The sequence below is a fragment of the Magnolia sinica genome, chromosome 18 (genome assembly GCF_029962835.1).
Source record: "Magnolia sinica isolate HGM2019 chromosome 18, MsV1, whole genome shotgun sequence".
In the NCBI taxonomy this organism is placed as follows: Eukaryota; Viridiplantae; Streptophyta; class Magnoliopsida; order Magnoliales; family Magnoliaceae; genus Magnolia; species Magnolia sinica.
In genome coordinates this window covers 50,466,812-50,487,637 of record NC_080590.1, presented here as the reverse complement: position 1 = coordinate 50,487,637, position 20,826 = coordinate 50,466,812, and the positions used below count along the sequence as shown (strand labels likewise).

The following is a 20,826-nucleotide window of genomic DNA, read 5'->3' as shown; positions in this document are numbered from 1 at the left end:
TTCTTAGTCGTATTTGTTTCAGTAGATTAGTTGTGGTTGTGGTTTATGTTCCAGCCGATTCCTTTATTGCTCATTTAAACTGATTTATGTACAAATTACCATAATTAGAGTATAAGCGACACCCGGGAATTCGGAAGTCGAGTTCCTACACGGCCCCTGAAAACCCAGGGTGTTACACTATGTATGGTTGGAAACCTATATAAAGTATAAATGACTTATTTCCAACTCATTCATGCGATGAGACTTTCCAACAGAGGATCTAATCATAGAGATTTGATCAATACATTTCATGTGCTACTTGATGTGCATGTTGAATCTATGTTGTACATAGCATTCATCCTCTTATTGACCCACTTGGGTATGTGATCACTTGTGATTTATATATTTTATTAGTTCATCCAATGTACACACCCATGTACATTGTTTTGTGTCTCTTATTTATGGTTTCCTAGGGTGTGGGCCCCATTTGCCATTGGATCCATTTCATTTCCTTTGCACTCTGTTTGCTAAAATTTTTCTAAGTACTTAATTGTATTATATATAGGCGTCTTTGACACCTTGTAGTGGGCCCACGCTCTGTAGTTAAGGGTACCAATGTGGGGGATGTTTAATTCTTATATTAGTGATATGGGATGTCCCACCTTTCTGTCTAGAATGATCCCTAAGTGTTTGGAAATTGGGCCATAAGTTGTGATAGACCCCGTTGCTGAAAATTGTCTGATTATTTGTGTTTTGTACCAACCTTGGGCATCTGTAGTGGACCCCACACACAAGATATGAGTAGGCCACCACTTGGAACCTTTAACCTATACCAATGAATAGAGAAATTATATTTTACTTGGGCCAAATAAGACCTCATATGATCAGGGAGTAGATCTTAAAATGGGACAAGGCACAGTTGTGCAGAAATTTCTGTGTAGAAAATTAAAATACCTATGTTTGGCCCTATACCAAATACTATGTGTGCACAACCCATTGATCCCAACTTATACTTTTTGAAGTACATATATATTACAACCAAGGTCACCTCATGGCACACTAAAAGGTGGTCTCTTGTGATCATGGGACATGCTCAAAATGGGGCCAAAACTAATTTTACACTGTGTTTCCTGCACATTTCTTCCAAGCACCCAAGTTTGAGTCTTCATAAAAAAATATATATGCATGATTAAGTAGGGTACCTTGTGGGTTTTGAAGTACATATATAAATCTACCAAATTCCATTTTTCCTTCGAAAGTAGTAGACCCCATATAATTGGGGAGTTGATCTCAAATAGGACCGGGGGTAGTTTCGTAGAAAATCCTGTGTAGAAAAATTGAAATGCCTATGTTTGACCTTATGCCAAAACTTATATGCGCAAATCTGGTGAACCGAACTATTTGTATTTTGAAGGCCACACATAGGGTTACGAAAGGAACATAATGGAATGCCAAAAGGTGGCCCCACTTGATTGTAGGACACGCCCAAAAATGGCTAAGGGTAATTTCTGCAAAGTTTTTCTTCACGTCTATCCTAAGTACCCATGTTTAGGCCTTCGCAAAATACTTGTGCATGCATAATTAATGATAATTGAATTTTGGTTTTTGATGCCTATACATAGAACTATCATACGAATATTTTTCTCCTTTGGAAGTAGGCTCCCGAAAGGAAACAGCCCGGCAACAAGAGAGAGGGCACTGACACTCTAATCAATGGACCCTAACCCTAGAGGCGACACTAAAAAATCGACGAACTACTCCTAGGTGCGGACCATTACCTCTAGGTTGTCAATTATCGAACTTATGTCACAAATAATGATTGTGTAGTGAAAAGTGTGAATTGCATGATAACTAGTGACTAATCCTTAGGCTTATTATCCTCTATGTAGTGAAATTTTTGTTTACGATTGCCGATTATTAATTGCATGCTAAAATAGACCGGATACATTGAAATTTCATGCCCACATGTTTCATATTTTTCCCTGATACATGCGTCTAATTAGTTGATTGTGGTAAATTGTGCGAGGATTGAATAATGCACTTGCATGCCAATTTATTTGCCCATATTAGCTAGAATATCTTGAAATACTGTTTACTTAGTTGCCTATTCCTGAATAGAATTGATTGTGGCATGTTGTAAAATATTAGTCTATTGGTAATTGGGTTGGCTAGCAAACTGGAAAAATTCATAAGGGCAACCCTACTGGATCAGCTGCCCTGGGCCAATCCGACTGATTCAGGCCGAAGACAGACAACCGATAGTAGTTGGACTACATGAGATGCTTGCAGCCAATGCCGGTTGCATCGTAGTTTGCTTAAGTTAGCCGAATTAGTCCACTAGTTGGCCAACTATGTATGTTCACCATATATGGTTACGCCTGCCTGAATCTGAAGTATCCCATACTTTTGAGAGGCCTACTGATAACCGTTAGTGATATGATCCTACTAAAACTTATAAGTCGGGCATGGTGGAATGAGACACCTTCTCCGAGCTGTCGGCCTATGCTAGGGTGATGAGCCTCTCCGTAGTAACCAGTGAGCAACCAAGTCTCGGGAGCTGGACATGGTGGAATGGGACACTGTGTCCGTGTTGTCGGCCTACGTTGGGGTGATGAGCATCCTCGTAATGACTAACGAGCACAGGAGGCGATAGGTCCTTGTTCAAATGACCCCTGTTAAATTACCCAGCCGATGATTCCGTGTCAGAGTACCGTTCGAACGACCTGGACATTAATAAAATTGGGTGACAAGCCCTTCCTTGTGGTGATTTGGTTATGTGGCAAGCCTGTACCTCGATACTGAGTGATCATACTCGGTGTTTGGGTGACGACCCATACCGAGTTGATCTTCACACCTTTGGGTATCATGCCTTACCTTTAGAATTATTGATTTGTGAGATAAATTAATGATACCTAAATTTGGATCAAGGATCGCAGGCTCAGAGTCGCTATGGTTGCTCTGGGTCAAGTAATTTAGATAAGACCATTGATTAAGTGGAGGTGTATTAGCTTCCCTAATCTTGCTTGATGAACGGACTTAATTAAATACTTGGCTAACATGAATATTTACGCATTACATTAGTTAGGTTTGCGACTCGGCAGTCGAGGTTGCCTTATGAAGGAGTGTTGGGTATTGCGAACGTTAGATGGTGTCGCTTGAGGGAGTGTTGGATGGTGAGGGCATGCATCATATCATAATACCATGCATGTGCATTAACAAGAGTGTCTAGGAAATGTATGCTTACTTTGCTTTTTATTAATCGTGCATGTGGATTTGATAGCATGTGTAACTTAATGTTAATGGAACTACTGAGTTGATTACTCACTCCCACTTTGAGATGGTGTTTTAAAACACCAATCAGGCGATATTATTGATGCAGGTACTATCAGATTTCAGACGGATAAGCTTAGAGTGGCTTGCACCACTGATGTTGTGTTTTAGAGGATTGGATCAAACTGAGAACTTGCACTTTAATCATTTTTGGTATGTATATTGTGTCTTGTATAATCCTCATTTGGGCAGACATCATATTTTAATTATATTGTTACTGTTAGACCCGTATTTATTTATTTATATTATCTCTACTTCGCTTTGGGTCCGCTAATTTGAATTGTGCTGTTCTAATTGCTCGTGTGAAAAATGAGTGTGAATACGAACGATGTCACGCGTGCATTTTATTTGGTTAACACTCGAAAACTCGAGATTGGAATTTAAGTACTTGGGTGCCGATATTTGGAATGTTACAGATGCACTTGAGTTTTCGATCTGCCTCAATTTTGAGCTCATCTCTCAACATGATCAGGAAACAAAAAAAAAGATGGAGGGATGGATTTCTCACAAAAATCATAGAGGCCCCTGCTAGCTTCCTGTCATAGGTAACAATATGATTGTGGATCTTATGAAAGTTGGACACGGATTGCCTACGGACACTGCCGTATGTGTAGTCCTCTTGACGGTGCTCTGTGGCCAGTGGGCTGAACATGATGTATGTGTTTTATCTAGGCTGGCCATCGCAGATTATTTTTGGCGGCGTGGACCAAAAAATTGACGCAAATCCAAATCTGAGCTAAACCACACCATAAGAAATAATGGTGATTGAGGGCCACAAAAGTTCTGGATCACACTGATATTTGTGTTTTAATTTTGTCCAGATCTTTATGACCTAGCGAACAGGTTTGATGGCAAAGAAACATCACAGTGGCTAGTAGAAAGGTTAAATGTTGGTAGCTGAATCACCACTATTTTCCTGTCATGTGGTCCACTTTAGATTGGGGTCTGCATCATTTTTGAGCTCATTCCTTAAATTAATAATTTAAAATGAATTAACAGCGTAAATAAAACACATGATTATGAGGCCCATCGATCACCTTCCAGTGGAACAGGTAATCCGCCTCCTAAAGGTTCTATCCACGTATACGTTAACCTCTGCCTGTGAAATCAACTGACGGGGTTTGGCTGAGGACCGAAACACCACCCAGCAAACTGATGTCAAAGCTTTGTGAGGACACCTAATCAACTCATCCATTTTTTAAGCTCATTCTAGGGCATTGCCTCAAAATGAGACGGTTACAAGGCTCAAGTGGACCACACCATAGGAAACAATGGGACAATGATGTTGGCCGTTGAATCCTTCCTAAGGCCACACTGATATTTATTTACCATCTAATATATTCACAAGGTCACACATGCCTGGATGATGGAAAACACCAGTATCTGCCTAATCTAAAACCTCCATCGGTCTCACAAGTTTTCAAATATAAGAGTTAAATCCCCACTGTTTCCAATAGTGTGGTCCACTTGAACTTCAAGTTTTCCTTATCTTTTGTCTCATGCTATCAAATGAGATTTAAAAATGGATGGACAGGTTAGATTAAAATAAAAATAAAAATAGTGGGGCCCAAATAGCTTTGACACCAGCAAGTTGGTTAGTGTTGGGGTCATCAGCCAAACCGTCCGTAGGGGTGGGGTATTGGGTACTACCCCCACGGGACCTGGCTAGAGACGGACGGTTCTGTGCACACTGTGATATATGTGTTTTATCCATGCCGTTCATCTATTTTGAAAAATCATTTTATGCAACGATCTCAAAAATGAGGTATATTGAATTCTCAAATAGACCACACCACAGAAAACGGTAGGAATTCAAAGTCTAGTGCCCAAAACCTTCTGGGGCCACAGAAGTTATTAATCAAGATCATATTTATGTTTTCCCTTCATCAAGGTCCACGTGACCTTGTGAACAGGTTGGATGTAAAATTAACATCGGCCCAAGGAAGGTTCCAACGGTTGGGTCATTGTCACTGCTGTTCCTATGGTGTGGTCCACTCAATCTTTCGATGTACTTGCTTACGGGGATCGTACTCTAAAACGATATTTTAAAACGGATGGACGGCTTGGATAAAACACATATACCAAGATGAGCATCGCAGAGCCTTGACAGGACCGTCGGTCTCTTGGTAGGTCCTGGTGGTTATAGCGCGAGTTACCGTAGCATTCAATCCTCTCTCTCGCTGCCGTACTCTCTGTCGCCCTGTAGATCGAACACTCTGCTCTCCGTCGTTCGCGCCCTGTCACTCTCTCATTCTGTCGATCGAACCCCTTCACTCCATCTCTCCATCTCTCTCTTTCTCTTTCTTTCTCGATCGAACCCTCCAACAAACCCGAAGAAGAAGAGAGGTAAGGTTTATTTCTTCTCTATTGTTTGAAATTTGGGGCTTTTAATTGGCAGAGCCCATAGCGGTTCATCCACACTGTTCATCGCAAGGGCCTGGCCGTTTCAGTTGTCCAGATCATTGTTTAGGCCGGACTCCTTGACTCATTCGCACCAATGGCGAGCTGATTTGGGACATGGATTCTAAGATTGGAAGCCCGTGGCCATTGATCTAATGGGCCTAAATCCTGGCCCCCCTGTCAAACGCTATCCTTCAGAACCATAACTCCATGATGGGCCCCAACAGACATGTGGCTTAAATTGTCTTTCAGACGAACCTATTTTTCATATGTGATCTTTACTGTCCATTTCGTAGGATTTTGCTTGGATGGTTAGAATTGGCCGATTGGTGTAATTTTACATAGTAGGCTGTGAAATTAATTGACCTAATGGAGAGCCCAGATTAGTTGATTGGATGGGCCGTGCCCGAATTATGTTTTCTTTTTAAATGTTGGATCCAATAGGGCTGCATTCTATCCGTATCGGCCCCTCTGATACATGATATGGGATGATACAGGCCTGGGGCATATCGCCCAAGTGTGAGAGTGATCTCAAATCTCTAAATTTGGAAATCTGCTCTTTCTTTCATATCTTTATTTTTAGGTAGGGAATAATCTTAAATATTTTCTTATCTAAGTATCTTCTTATTTTAGTTATTTTCTTAATTATAGAATGCTTTGTTACTCAAGTGCTTTCCTATTTCATAGATTTTTAGATTTTATATCTTTTATTATAGATTGTAAGGTCGATTATAAATAAGATGTATGTCCTATGGAATAACACAACTTGATCGATATTCTCTTTATGAAATTTTCTTCTTTTCTCTATGGTGGCTATTGAAGGGAAGGAAAGTGATCTCTCTAGACTAGAGGATTATTGAGCTTGCTCACAGTCTTGCATTTGTGATCTCTAGCATCCGGCTAAAGGATAGTTGGATCTTTTCCACAATCTCTTTATTTTCTTATTGATTTATTTGCTTTCCCTTTGGGGTTTGCATTAGAGAGCTCATGTGTGAGAGCATTTGATCTTTTTTTTTTTGAAAGCTAATGAACTTTTACTATAGAGAAGTGCCGAGATAGCGCAAAAAACTACAACCCAAACAAGAAGGAGAAAATAAAATCCTTATGATCTTTTATACAAGAGACTGAAAAGCTTTATCCTCCTAGAGACTTCCACTGCCTAATTGCTTATATTATCGAAGCATCTACCATGCCTTTCTCTCCAAACTGCCCCAAAGACTCGCCAACAATGCCAATCTCCAAATGCTTCTTTATTGTTTCCTAAGGCCAACACCATGCTTGGCCAATAACAACTTTTTCATAGATTCTAGCGTCACTCACAACATGTTGAATATCTTGAAGAAGTTAGTCCACACCTCGCAAGCGAATGGGCAATGCATAAAAAGATGATCAACTGATTTGGCATTTTCCATGCACATGACACACAAGTTGGGGATGTCAAACAACCATTTACTCCAAAAGCTTAAGCTGTCATAGTGTGGTGTATCAATGTATATCAAGAGACTTTATCACTTCAACACCCCCTCGCACGTGCAGGGTCGGAACTCCGCACGGGAACATACTAACAAGGGTGGAGGGACACTCACACCATAAATTGGCCGGGCTTGATTTCCCGGTCCTTGGGCCGGATCTGATTTTTTCCTCACCCCTCGTGGGAGAATAATATATTAGCGAGGCATATTTGTTGATCTTGAGATTCAGACATAGAACCTTCCGCTCTGATACCATGTTAAAGAACTATTTACTTCAAAAGCTTAAGCTGTCAGAGTGTGGTGTATCAATGTATATGAAGAGACTTTATCACTTCAACAGGGGACCACCATTGACCCTTTTTGGAGATGATCAACAGTCACTACCCTCCTTCGGACTCGCCAAGGGACACCACACAAAAGATGTGTATCAACCTGATTTGTCCTTCAAAGGTGTTCTGTATCCGTTACGATACGCCCGTAAAGGCCGATATGTATAGGTAACGGCCATGACCGTTACGCGATATGGGGGTGAAACAGGGCAGTTGGTTTTTTAGGACCGTATCGGCCGTTATGATGGCCGTAAAGGCCATTACGGGGCATAATGACCGTTACTCCCGTAACGGTCGAAAAATGGCAACTTTTTTTTCTATTTAAATCAAATTTTGTTCTCATTTTTTTTCACTTTTCTCATTCCAAAAACTCTCCTAGGTCATTTTACTATAGATTTCGACCACTCTTACTATAGTTTTTGATATTAAAACTATAGATTGAAGTGATTTGAGCAAATAAAAGCTCCAATGGCCATTTAAAAAAAAAAATTGAAAAAGTATTATATATGACTTTAAAAAAAAATAAATTTCTAGTTTTGGCGCTTGATTGTGATGTGTAAACATTAGAGACATAATCATGTTCACAAATTCACTAGACGGCCTGATACAACACTCACCAAAGAGTGGACCGTTATACTACCGTAAACATGTTCAAAATAAAAAATGAATATATATTTGAAATATTTACATTATTCTGGATTTTCTAGATTTTTTTAAAAAGAATTTTTAGGGCAAAAGAAAATTTTCAACCGTTACGGAGGTTATAACGGTCGTTATGCCCTCGTATCGGCCGTTACGGCCAATGCCCGTATCGGTAATGGTGGTGACCGTTACGGCCACAATTACCGATACAAAATACCTTGGCTTGGAGAATAACATTCTAACCCAATCCGCCAAACATGGAAAACAATGCTGAAGCTAGTCCTGAAGCGCCACAAACTCTGCAACTTCCTCATCAAGCAGATTTCTTCGACATGGAAGTGACCAAACGACCGCATCTTCAGAAAGGATGAAGCACCTAACTACCAAAATATAGCTTTTTCAAAAGAGTTGTGCTATTCTTGGAAATGCCAACTAGAGAGAGGTCTCGCTTACCCATGTATCTTCCTAAAATTGGATTTCTCTCCTCATTACCAAGGGAGAACCAAACCTCCTTTTTGAATTTCGCCTTCAGCCCCCTTCCAAATATGCTATGCCTTGTAGAGAGAGGAGTTCGTAACTCACCAACCTTTTTCATTACACCCATACTTGTTTGCTATAGTCTCTCCCCAGTCCCCGCAGGGAATCTTCTTCTGACCCGAACCTCCATAACCATTTTCCCAAGAGTGCAAAGTTTACCTTCTCCAAATCCCTTATATGGATTTTCTAAGATATTGATTGTATGTAGTGTTCGAATTATCTCTGATATTATTGAAATATCCTCGATATTATCTTTATCTCTAGCTTAGCAATACCGATAACACTGGTAGCGATACCGATAACGCTGGTAGTATAAGAAATTCCCGGTATTAGCAATGTATCGCTAAGTATCGCCAACGTATCAATATTGCTAATGTAATCGTCAATATTTTCAACTATGTATATTATAGGTGTCGCTTGTATAGCCAATGCATTAATATCGCCAATATTTTCGATTATGTAAATTCTGGTAATGCTTGTATCATAAGTGTATTGATGATATTTCAATAATATCGCCAACGTATTGATATCATCAAAATTTTGTTTATTAGGAAAAAAAAAATATTTCATTTTTTTTTTCCATGGGCACATGGTTGTATGTTTTGTTCAATTTCTCATTGATAATATTAATAATATCTTGATATTATCGATATCGCAACATGCATGATATTGAGACCACAATATTTCGTTTCATTTCCAATTGTTGATGATTTGTTGGTGAAATATCATGTGTTGTTGATATTTTGCAATATCGATGGATGTTTGGATGGAAGGTTGGATGGTTAAATAGGCCGGATGAGGTATTTTTGTCTTTTTGGTCTTGCTCATTGTCAATGGGTCTTATGTGATGAGTGGACTAGAGCTCAAAATCATGTGCCCTTCCATATCCCTCTCTGTTGGCCCGACATCAAATGCTAACATTTGAACATGTGGAGCAAACTCATTCTACTTTTTTTGTGACCTCTTTGATTATCGGATCAGATTTGACATTGATTAACTCCACATTAACCATCCATTTGATGCTTACAACTAGACCGGTTAGGAAATATGTTTAGTGTCATTTTTGGTTTATGAGCTAGCTTTTGTGGGGCCCATTACATGAACTGTTTAATATGAAGTGCATGTATGTGACATCCAATTTCTCGAGAGTACACATGACCGGTCACATTGGCAAGACATGAAAGCTTCTCTTGCATGATCTTCAGCTGAAGTTTACACTTTACATATACTCTGATTTTAGTTTCATACAAGTGGGCATCACAGCTCAGCGATGCTGACCATGCGTTGGTTGGGACCTATCATGGAGGACCATTTTCGGAAAATTTCCTACGTGGAAGCTACTAGCCAACAATCTTGGTGCTTTTCTGAGGCAAACAAAAGTTTTTGTGGAAGCTGGTCCCTATTGCTGTTTGTTGGGAAATTTGGAAGGGAAGGAACTACAGGATCTTTAGAGATCAGAGAATCCCAAAAACTTGTTGAGGGCATGATCAATACGATTCCAAGTTCATAGGCAAAGGGTCCAGGGGCCCTCTCGGCTTATCCCTCTCAACCTTATCTTGTTGGCAAATGAGGCAAGTTTTTACATATTCTTCAACATCATCCCCCATCTTTGGCTAGTAGTAGGCCCTTTCAAGCAAGGCCATGGTACAATGAACTCTGGGTGCCCAGCCCATAGCATATTGTGGCACTCCCTGAGGGGAAATTTCCTAGATGATCTTCTCGTGATATAGTCATTGAGTGGTATAATCTACTGAATTAGCGCTTAGTTGCTCCCTCTGGTTAAACATTTTGTTTACTCGGTGGTCCCTGGTTTTGTTTTTGCGAGCCTTTTCTTTTGTTTTTCTTTCCCTGTTTGTATCTTGATCTTCAGATCTTTTTCAATGAATTTATCATTATTTGCTCGAAAAAAAAAAAAAAAAAAACTGGTTCTTTTTATTAACTTGTGGAATGTTGCTGCAACCATCTTTTTTAATAGGGCTCTAGTGATTGGTTAGAATTGTCGTAGTAGAGATTTCTAGGCATGTTCCATGGAGAGACCAAACTAATGGTCTGAATCACTGAATCATGGGTTCCACCAGTATATCATTTGAAATTAATATTTGGATCATAGTTATATGGAAATAAATTAGACTAAAAGAAGAATGATAGCCAAGTTTTTGGCAAGTTGGAAGTTGTGAGCATGGTTTGCATACCTAGACCACTATTGTTTCCACAGACCATTGTGGATGGATCCTGCCCCAAAGATCACGTCTAGCGACATCCATAACATTTCCATCTATGGCCTACAAATAGACGACAAGAAAGGAAATATAGCAACCATGAACCATCTGCAATTAAGTTACTAAAAAGCATTCTCAACACTGGTAGCTAGGATCTCCCAATCCTTTTCCTTCATCCATACCTGTCTGATTGGGTCAACCCGTTCAAAATAGCACAAGTAGGTGGGTGCATCATTAAGTAGCAACACATCCTTGAGAAAAGTAGCTTGTTCGTAAAAACGAATAAATGGTCTATATATCAATTTCGCATGTATGGATCCAACTAGTGGGCTTGACGGATGAACATCTCATGTTTCCTCTTTGGTTGGTATCAGTTGCAAGTTCAAGGTGCTCCCTTGATGTAGAGCGGGCCGCAAACCTATTCTTGTCACAACTGGACTGAAAGAAGCCTGAATGAAAGTGAATGCAGTCCATCAGATCCCGGCCCAGTCCTACATAGAGCATGGCATAACTAGGCCTCACGTGCATTCAGTTCAAAGAAATTCATTCCGGATGGGGAGAAATTGCCATTTGAAGTGTGAACCGTAAATAGCCATAACTTTGGATCCAGGTATTGTTACGGGGCGCACGACCTATGAATCTTTACTGTAAGAGGCCATATAGGGTCAATCGACCCACATAGTGGCTCACATCGGTCTGTTTCATGAGAAAACGCTTCTTTCCAATTCAAAATCGCAAATTTAGGAAAAACTTGCTATTTTTAGTAAGTTCTAATTTGGACTTATCTCATTCGTTTTAGAGTTTTAGCATATGCAGTCTTCTTACAAATTGCTTCCAATCATGCTAGGAATCATCTGACACGATTAAATTAGGACTTTATATTTTTAGTAAAATTTACTATTTCGGGTAAATTCTAGTTTAGTCAAATTAGGACTCCTAATTAGGTTTTTTCTTTTTCTTAAGTGATGTAATCGGGAACTCAGAGCATTATTGAACAATAAAATTTTGAATTTCCTTTTTACATTGTGGATTTAAGAATAACCTTGTGGATTCAAGGTCTTGTTTACCGGAGCTAGACGACGATCTTCCTCCTCACACCCTTCCCTGCGTTAGTTGGTATCAAAGCGAGGCCATTCCTCAGTTCGATGACATCTAACGATGGTGCGGGTAACAATCCCATGAACAGTGCGCCAGGGAACAATCTTATGATGATAGTGACGTTTGAGACTTTCTGGCGGGAGAATCCACAAGCCATGCAAGGACTGTAGGTGGCAATCGAGTGTTTAACGGAGGCCTTAGGGCAGACTCATGTTTGTGATGATGAGCAGCCTTAGGTTTGCGTTGGGGCTCGTAGTCGTCATGTTCATGGTGCGATACTGGTGGCGAATCACAGACCACCACTTGAAGATGGTGGATCTAATGATGGGGAGATTGATAATATGATTCTCTAGTAAGAAGAACGAAGAGGCGCCAGGCCGGATTGAGATAGGGATTTCAAAATGAAGGTCGATCTCCCTAACTTCAATGACCAACTTCACACCGAGGATTTCCTCAATTGGCTTCTTGAACTTGAGTGATTGTTCGGCTACATGGGGATTCTTAAGAAGAAAAAGGTCAAGCTAGTGGCCTACAAGTTAAAGGGTGGAGCCTCGATTTGGTGGGAACAACTCTAACGTATCGAACAGGCAGAGATGAAAGTGTCAATCCGCACATGGCAGTGGATGAAGCAGTTGATGCAGACACGATTCTTGCCAAATGACTATGATCAAGTATTGTTCTAGCAATACCAGAATTGTCGGCAGGGTAGCCGATTCGTGAGGGATTATGTAGAGGAATTCTATCACTTGTCCCCGAGAAATGATCTGGTTAAGACTGACTCGTAACAAGTTGCCAGATTCATCAGTGGTTTACGTACGGTGATCTAAGATTGGATCCAGATGCGACCCATCTAGATGATGAACTAAGCAATCAAATTAGCCACCAAGCAGAGATGCAACTGGACCGTTCCAATGCATGGAACTACGCTTCAAGTAGGGTATATACTTTTGGACCTTCGCGAGATGCAACACGACCCCGGGGGAAGGAACTTGTGGGGAGCGTCCTCGATCCCCTCCAACCGCAGATCGAGATTCAGTGAGCAGCCAAGTTAAACCTCAGAGGGCAGTAACTACTACTGTTGGTCCAAGTAGAATCCTTAACCCCTATGGTCCGCTTCTACCGGACAAGTGCTATCGATGTGGCTAACCTAGTCATCGATCTAATATGTGTCCTCAAAGGTAGATGACTAATCTGACTATTAACAATGGGGGAGCAGAAGATGTGAAGTAGATGATGTTGAACATGTCGAGGACGATGGAGGAGACAAATGGACTCATGAAGATCGCGGTAGGTCTTTGATCGTGAGGAAGTCGTTTGTGCCGAAGAAGGAAGTAGATCCGCAACGACATAACATCTTTCGAACAAGGTGCACCTTGAACAAAGGGTCCATGATACGGTCATAGATGGCAGGAGCAGTGAGAATATTGTCTTAAACATAATGGTGGAAAAGTTGCAGCTGAAGACAGAAAAACACTAATCTCCATACACGATTGGATGGATCAAGAAGGTCAATGAGACAAAGGTAATCGAACGATGTCGTATTTCCTTCTTCATTGGTAAATACTAGTAAGGATGAAGTAATGTGTGGCGTAGTCAACATGGAAGCTTGTCACATGTTACGTAGTCAACTATGGCAGTATGATGTTGATGCTACGCATAGAGATGAGAATAATATATTTATTTTTGTCAAAGATGGTAGAAAGATTATCCTTGCCCCTATGAGAATGTAGAATTAACCAGAGACTTCTAAAGTGAATGGGTAGTCCCTCGTAGCCATACGGGATTTCGTGAAACAATTCGAGGAGACGTAAAGAGATACACACACTGGTCGTAAAAGGGAAAGTAAAGCTCACGAACATTCATGAGAAGTTGAAACCAGTGTTGCAAAAATTCAAGGCAATCGTGCCTGATGAACTTCTCGATGGGTTGCCCCCTATGCTGGATGTACAACATCATATTGACCATGTGTTAGGAGCAAGTTTGCTCGGATGAGTTAGAAAGAGTGTGAGCTCTTACGAGGGCAACTGGAGGAACTGATATGTAAGGGTTTAGTGATGGAGAGCATGAACCCATATGTTGTGCCAACCCTGTTGACACCCAAGGGGGATGAGAGTTGGCGTATGTGTATTGACATTCGAGCCATAAACAAAATAATTGTGAAGTGTTGGGTTCCCATACCACAACTGGACGATATGCTGGAATGGGCAAAGATATTCTCCAAATTGGATTCGAGGAGTGGTTACTATCATATCTGTATTTGTTTAGATGACGGGTGGAAGACGACATTTAGGACTACGGAGGGTCTATACAAGTGGCTGGTTATGCCCTTTAGACTCTTGAATGCACTTAATACGTTTATGAGGTTAATGAACCAGGTTCTAAAACCGTTTATTGGGCAATTTGTAGTTGTCTATTTCAATGATGTTCTAGTTTACAACTAGGGTGAGACAGATCATGTAGAGCATCTCAGGCAGGTGCTTCAGGTGATTACAGAAAACAAACTGCACCTCAATTTGAAAAAGTACAGTTTTATGACAGATAACCTCTTATTTTTAGGCTTCGTGGTGATGTCCACGGGAATCCGTGTGGATATGGACAAAGTGAAAGCCATTAGGGAGTGGCCAGTTCCGAAAATTATTCATGAAGTGCGAAGTTTTCACGGGTTGACGACTTTTTATCGTTGGTTCATGCGGAACTATAGTACCATTGTGGCCCCTATTACCGATTGCATGAAGAAATGTCAATTTCAGTGGATCGAGAAGGCACACCGAAGCTTTGAAGAGATTAAGGAGCAGTTGTCTACTACCCTAGTCCTTGTGCTTCATAGCTTTGACAAGCTATTCAAGGTAGAGTGTGATGCTTCTTATGTGGGTATTGGAGGCATGTTGTCTTAAGAGGGTAGGCCTGTAGCATTCTAGAGTGAGAAGCTAAGTGAGGCCTGTAAGAAGTGGTCGATATACAAGCTGGAGTTAATATGCAGTCGTCCAGGCCCTGTGCCATTGGAGACATTGTTTGATCCAGAGGGATTTTATCCTTTATACAAACCACTAGGCCTTTAAATATATTAACAGTCAAGTTAATGCCAATCATGTGCAGTCCAGATGGATTTCTTTTTTGCAGGGCAGCATAACAAGGCTGTTGATGCACTTAGTAAACGAGCGGCCTTACTGATTACCATGAGTAACAAGGTCATGGGGTTCGAGTGCCTTAAAAAATTATATACAGATGATTACGACTTCAAGAACGTGTGGGCCAGATGCCAAGTGGGTCAGTCGAGGGACTTGCATATCCAGGACGGTTTTCTCTTCAAGGGAAACCGTTTATGCATTCCACAAAGTTTATTGTGAGAAAGCGTCATTCATAAGTTATATGGCGGTGGCCTCAACAGTCACTTAAGGCGAGACAAGATGATGGCCCTTTTGGAGGAATGATACTTCTGGTCATAGTTGAAGAGGGATGTCGAGAAAGCGGTGCAAAGGTGCCATACATGTCTAACATCTAAGGGGCAATCATAGAACACTGGCCTTTACACCCCTTTATCTGTACCTGCGGCCCTTGGGATGACTTATCAATGAATTTTGTGCTAGGTCTTCCACGAATTCGATGATGTATGGATTCTGTATTTGTACTAGTTGACAGGTTCTCTAAGATGGCCCATTTCATCCCGTGCACGAAGACTCTCAATGCGACCCATGTTGTGAATCTGTTCTTCGGAGAAGTCGTGTGACTATATGGCGTCCCCAAGACCATTACCTCATATCACGATACCAAGTTCCTCAGTCAAATTTTGTGGCGGCGATTTGACACCACATTGTAGTTTAGTAGTGCTTACCACCCCTAGACTGATGGACAAACAAAAGTGGTGAATCGTACACTCGGGAACCTCTTACGTTGGTGATAAGTCTAAGCAGTGGAATCTTACTTTGGCTTAGGTAGAGTTCGCCTTCAACAACATGCAGAATCGGTCCATCAGCAAGTCTCCATTCGAGGTTGTGTATGGTCGAGTTCCCAAGCATACACTTGACCTGGTCTTGTTGCCTAGTTACCGGGAATGAGTGTTGCTATGGAAAATATGGCGGACCATATCACGACTATACATGTCGATGTTCAGAAAAAAATATAGGCATCTAACTCAAGGGGCTGATAAACATCAGTGCCAGGTGTTTTAAGTAGGTGATAACGTGTTGATTCACCAACGCAAGGAGCGGTTTCCGACGAACATATAACAAGCTGAGAAATAAGAAGATAGGCATAGTCCCGATACTCGGGAAAATTAATGATAACGCCTATGTTGTTGATCTTCTCGAGGACCTAGAGATCTCGCGGACGTTCAATGTGGCAGATTTGTTATGAGTATCATGAGCCGAGTTCGATGGATAACTAGGAGAAGAGTTCTTTTCAAGTGGAGGGGACTGATGTAGAGTGGGTTGTAGACCTATTCTTGGCAGAGCTGGACTGAAAGGAAGCGGGCACAGTCCATCATATCCGGGCCCAGTCCTCTATAGGGCATAATGTAACTAGGCCTTAGGCGCATCCGATTGGAAGAAATTCATTCCGGATAGGGACAAATTGCTATTCGAAGTGTGAATCGTAAATCGACCATAGCTTTTGATCTGGGTATCACTATGGGATGCATGACCTATGAATCTTTACTATAACAAGCCATCTGGGATCAACTGACCCTGTAGTGGGTTGTGTCGGTCCGTTTCGTGAGAAAATGCTTCCTTCCAATTCAAAATCGCAATTTTAGGAAAAAACTCACTATTTTTAGTAAGTTTTAATTTGGACATATCTCATTCATTTTAGAGTTTAGTGTTATGCAATCTTCTTAGTAATTGCTTCCAATCATGTTAAGAATCATCTGACATGATTAAATTAGGACTTTCTAATTTTAGTAAAATTTACTATGTTGGGTAAATTCTAGTTTAGTAGAATTAGAACTCCTAATTAGTGTTTTTCTTTCTTCTTCTTTTTATAGTTGAATTAGTACTCCTAATTATTGTTTTTTCTTTTTCTTTATAAGTGATGTAATTGGGAAATTGAATAATAAAATTTCAAATTTCCCTTGTTTTTTCTTTTTCTTTTTCTTTGTAAGTGGTGTAATCGGGAAATTGTGAATAATAAAATTTCAACTTTCCCTTTTATCTTGTGGATTCAAGAATAACCTTGTAGATTCACGGTCTTGCATACTAGAGGGAGACGGTGATCTTCCTCTTCACACTCTTCCCTGCGTCATCCCTCCTTTGCTTCTATCTCGAGGAATTACACAATCCATGCATGTCAAGTGTTCAACCCATATACTCGTTCATTTTACTTAACGAGTTAATCTTTTTTTTCTTTTTTTTTTAAAAGGTTAAAAAGGAATATTTCAGCACCTCTATGTAAATTATTTATCGTGTTTTTATAATTTTTAATAATGTTGTTTACAACATATTTATTTACTTTGCTAAATAAAATAAATTTTCTATTTGCCTGTTCGTTCAACAATTTTTGGTGTGGTATAATTTCTCCAATGTAAGATATTTATAGTTTTAACATTTGGAATTATTAGGCATATTCTTAAACATATTTGTCGCATCTAAAAAAATAATTTTCTAGTTTTTAAATTTGGTTATGATGGTTCGGCTGATGAACTTTTCATAATATGTCATATGTGCCATTCAAATGGAGCCTTGATTTTGAGCATCAGATTCTAGTGGGGATGCTACAAAGTAGTAAATTTGCAGGCAATCATCCACTGTACACTATGCACGTTTTGACCAATTTAGACTGTCAAACTTATGTGCTGAATGTTAGAGGATAAGATGAAAATAAGCCACATGATGATTTCAAACCACCATATTTTGACCACACAATTTGTAATGCTGTCCAATTTCTTTTTAACATTCATTCGATGTTTCCCAATCAGATGCCAAAATTATTGATGCAGGACATGAAATTCAAGTATGATGTGCAAGAATTCAGGCTTAGATCATACCAATTCAGAAACAATTACACAAATTCCACATCCCACATGATAGTCCAAACATTCAATGAAAGGGGAATCTATACGAGTCTAGGCCAACACAGGCTAGGGCTGGACCAATAAAAATTATAAGCCAAACGATGTCAAAGGGAAATAGAAATCAACCACACATGCATAAGGATCAGTCCCTAACCCTAGGGATTCCCCAATTTCAATTCAAGGAACTCTAGGGTGAAAAAAAAAAGGGGCAAATAAATTAGGGCTAATGCAAACTAAGGCTAGGGTTTAAGAAATAGGAATGAAAAGAGGAAAACCATAGGAAAACCTAACCCGGAGAAAGCTCCTGCGTGCAGATGGTGACCCGGAGCTAACGCACGTGTGCGGGTGGGCTGGCCGCACGTGTGATGGAAGCCCGCCTCCCCAAAGTGACACCTAGGCCTTGGTCGGCCAGGGGAGACCTCCAATCCCTCCAAGTTTGACGACGATCCGACGTAAGGTCGTGGCATAGTGCTCCGCCGAAGTTTCAGCCCTCCTACAGGTCCAGATTATGGAAACTGACTGTAAGTGGACGAGTAGCTGCAAAGGCTGGGAATTTCAAAGCAATAATGATGATAAAAGATGAGGTATATGGATGGGAGAGGGTAGGGATGGATGGGGATAGATGTGGCTTCACACCATGTAGTTAGCCCTTCGAAAAGGGAGGAATTCACACCCACTTTTGAATTCTTCCATAACTCACGAAGAGAGCAGAAAAATAAAGCATAAATTTTTTTATTAAGCTTGAATGAATCAAAAGAACTACAAGGGGTGCCTATTTATAGGGAAAATCCTATACCCAAAAAATCGCACCATGTGCGCTACCTCTTACTTGGCGGTGAAGTAAGCTAAAATAAAAACCAAACAAAGAAATCCAAAGCGTTCACGATGTTCTAAATAATAACAATAAGCAAAACTTAAAATATGACATTAATTTGACAAGTGGGCCACGATCATGAGGTCCCATGATAGGCTTTTCTTGACTATCGGGCCCACCCTTTTGAAACAAAACTTCATCTTCTAGTTAGGAGGCCCTCATTGGACGTTGTCATCGAATCAGATCAATGGTGGGGCCCTCCTCCTGCGTACATACGTGTGTTGGGGGGGTGGCGTGCGCGCGCGTGTAGGCGGCGTGCGCACGATGTCCTCATCAATTATAGTTTCAATTTGATCTTTTGTAATTTGGTATATGTGGCAGTCAGAATAGGGGTTTGATTAATTGATTTAGAGGACCCAAAATGGGTTCAGATATGTCGTGCGCATATTGGATCTTTCAACCGTTTTTTTTTTTTCATCCTTTGTGTTGCTGTTGTCTGCGGCTAGTCTTTTTAATACACTGAGAATCTCCACCCTTGCTGCTATCTTGAAAGAGCTTTTATTCTTTCTTCTTCTTTTTTTTAATGTGCGGTCCTTTTTATTTGTTCTCTCAGGTTTTCTGTTGGATTCACAGCAGAGAAGTCCACATTGTGAATTTGATGAATGGCGCTTCCACATCTAGCAACAGCATTCGGGCAGCATTATCCTACTGCGTACAGCAAGTGCGCAGCTACGATTACCACCACTACCTCTGCCTCCTCCATCTCCCCCCAGCAGTGCGGAAGGCTGCATTTGCGTTGCGTGCTTTCAATGTAGAAACCTCCAGAGCCATGGATGTTGCCTCCGACCCCAAGATTGGACTCATGCGCCTCCTTTGGTGGCAAGAAGCAATCGACAAAATCTTCAGCAAGAAGTTAATCGAGCACCCGATCGCTCAGGCCCTCTCTTCAGTAATTTCAGAACACAAAGTCACAAAGAGTTGGCTGAAACGGTCTGTTGAAGCCCGGATAAAAGATGCGAGCAGGGAAGAGAATGGGATCCTGGAAACAATTGGAGAGCTTGAGAAATATGCGGAGGACACTATGTCTACCCTCCTATATATGACTCTCCAAGCTGGTGGGATTCGATCTACTGTGGCCGATCATGCAGCCTCTCATATTGGAAAGGCAAGTGGCCTCCTCTTGCTACTTAAATCTCTACCATATCATGCAAGTCGCGGTGGACAGTTTTCTTATATACCAAAAGAGGTAGCTGTGAATCATGGATTGTTGGTCCAGCAGGCAGGTCGGTCAGAAATCCGGGTGGAACCCAGTCAGGCACTGGCTGATGCGGTTTTTGAGATCGCATCGGTTGCTAGTATCCATCTGCAGAAGGCTCGGGAGTTGACTGGATCTGTGCCCACTGAGGCTTTTCCGGTACTTCTTCCAGCTGTGCCTGCACAGGTTCTTTTGGATTCTCTCCAGCGAAGTCAGTTTGATGTGTTTGATCCGAGGCTGGCACGTGGGGTTCTGGGTATTTCTCCTTTGTGGTTTCAGATGAAGCTGAAGTGGCATGCGTGGAGAAAGTACTGAAAATCATCTTTTTACCTTGATTATTAGGAAGGGTTGGAGGCAATTGGATGTGAGGTTGTACAATTTTCATGCGTTATCGGGTAAAATTTAAAATTTCAACGTTAGGAAATTTGTATCGTTAGGGTTATTATTAGTTTTTGTTCTCTCTACTTTCAGTAAGGCCATTCAATCGAAGTTGATTTGACCGCCAAGCTATTTTACACATGCACTCTCTCTGAAATCATCATCATCCACTCCTTATCCTTCCCAACCTTGGCAGTTTCTATCGATATCGCACAGGGCCAATCTGATAAACAGGGAACTTATCAAACTCTGCTGTATCACACAAAATGCCGCAATGTATTGCCGATATAGCCCGATGCATCGATATTGATATTTAAATCAGTGATTCCTACTAGATGGGGATGGCTACATGAATCCTATTGTTAGGAT

The 20,826-nt window shown here is 40.9% G+C and overlaps 1 protein-coding gene across 3 annotated transcripts; it reads left to right on the top strand.

The window, feature by feature from the left end:
• Window positions 1-5,423: 5,423 nt before the first annotated feature.
• LOC131232727 (uncharacterized) lies at window positions 5,424-20,596 on the top strand. 3 transcript variants are annotated; one of them, XM_058229175.1, is made up of 2 exons: window positions 5,424-5,655; window positions 19,461-20,596. In XM_058229175.1, the coding sequence occupies exon 2, from the start codon at window positions 19,483-19,485 to the stop codon at window positions 20,392-20,394; it is 912 nt and encodes a 303-aa protein (XP_058085158.1). In that variant the 5' UTR covers window positions 5,424-5,655; window positions 19,461-19,482; the 3' UTR covers window positions 20,395-20,596. The 3 variants fall into 3 exon arrangements, with proteins under 3 accessions (XP_058085158.1, XP_058085157.1, XP_058085156.1); XM_058229174.1 differs by having other exon boundaries at window positions 19,458-20,596; XM_058229173.1 differs by having other exon boundaries at window positions 5,425-5,655; window positions 19,438-20,596.
• Window positions 20,597-20,826: the final 230 nt, after the last annotated feature.

Excerpts from the sequence above, each read along its gene's own strand:
- LOC131232727 (XM_058229175.1), top strand. The coding sequence starts at position 19,483 with ATGAATGGCGCTTCCACATCTAGCAACAGCATTCGGGCAGCATTATCC.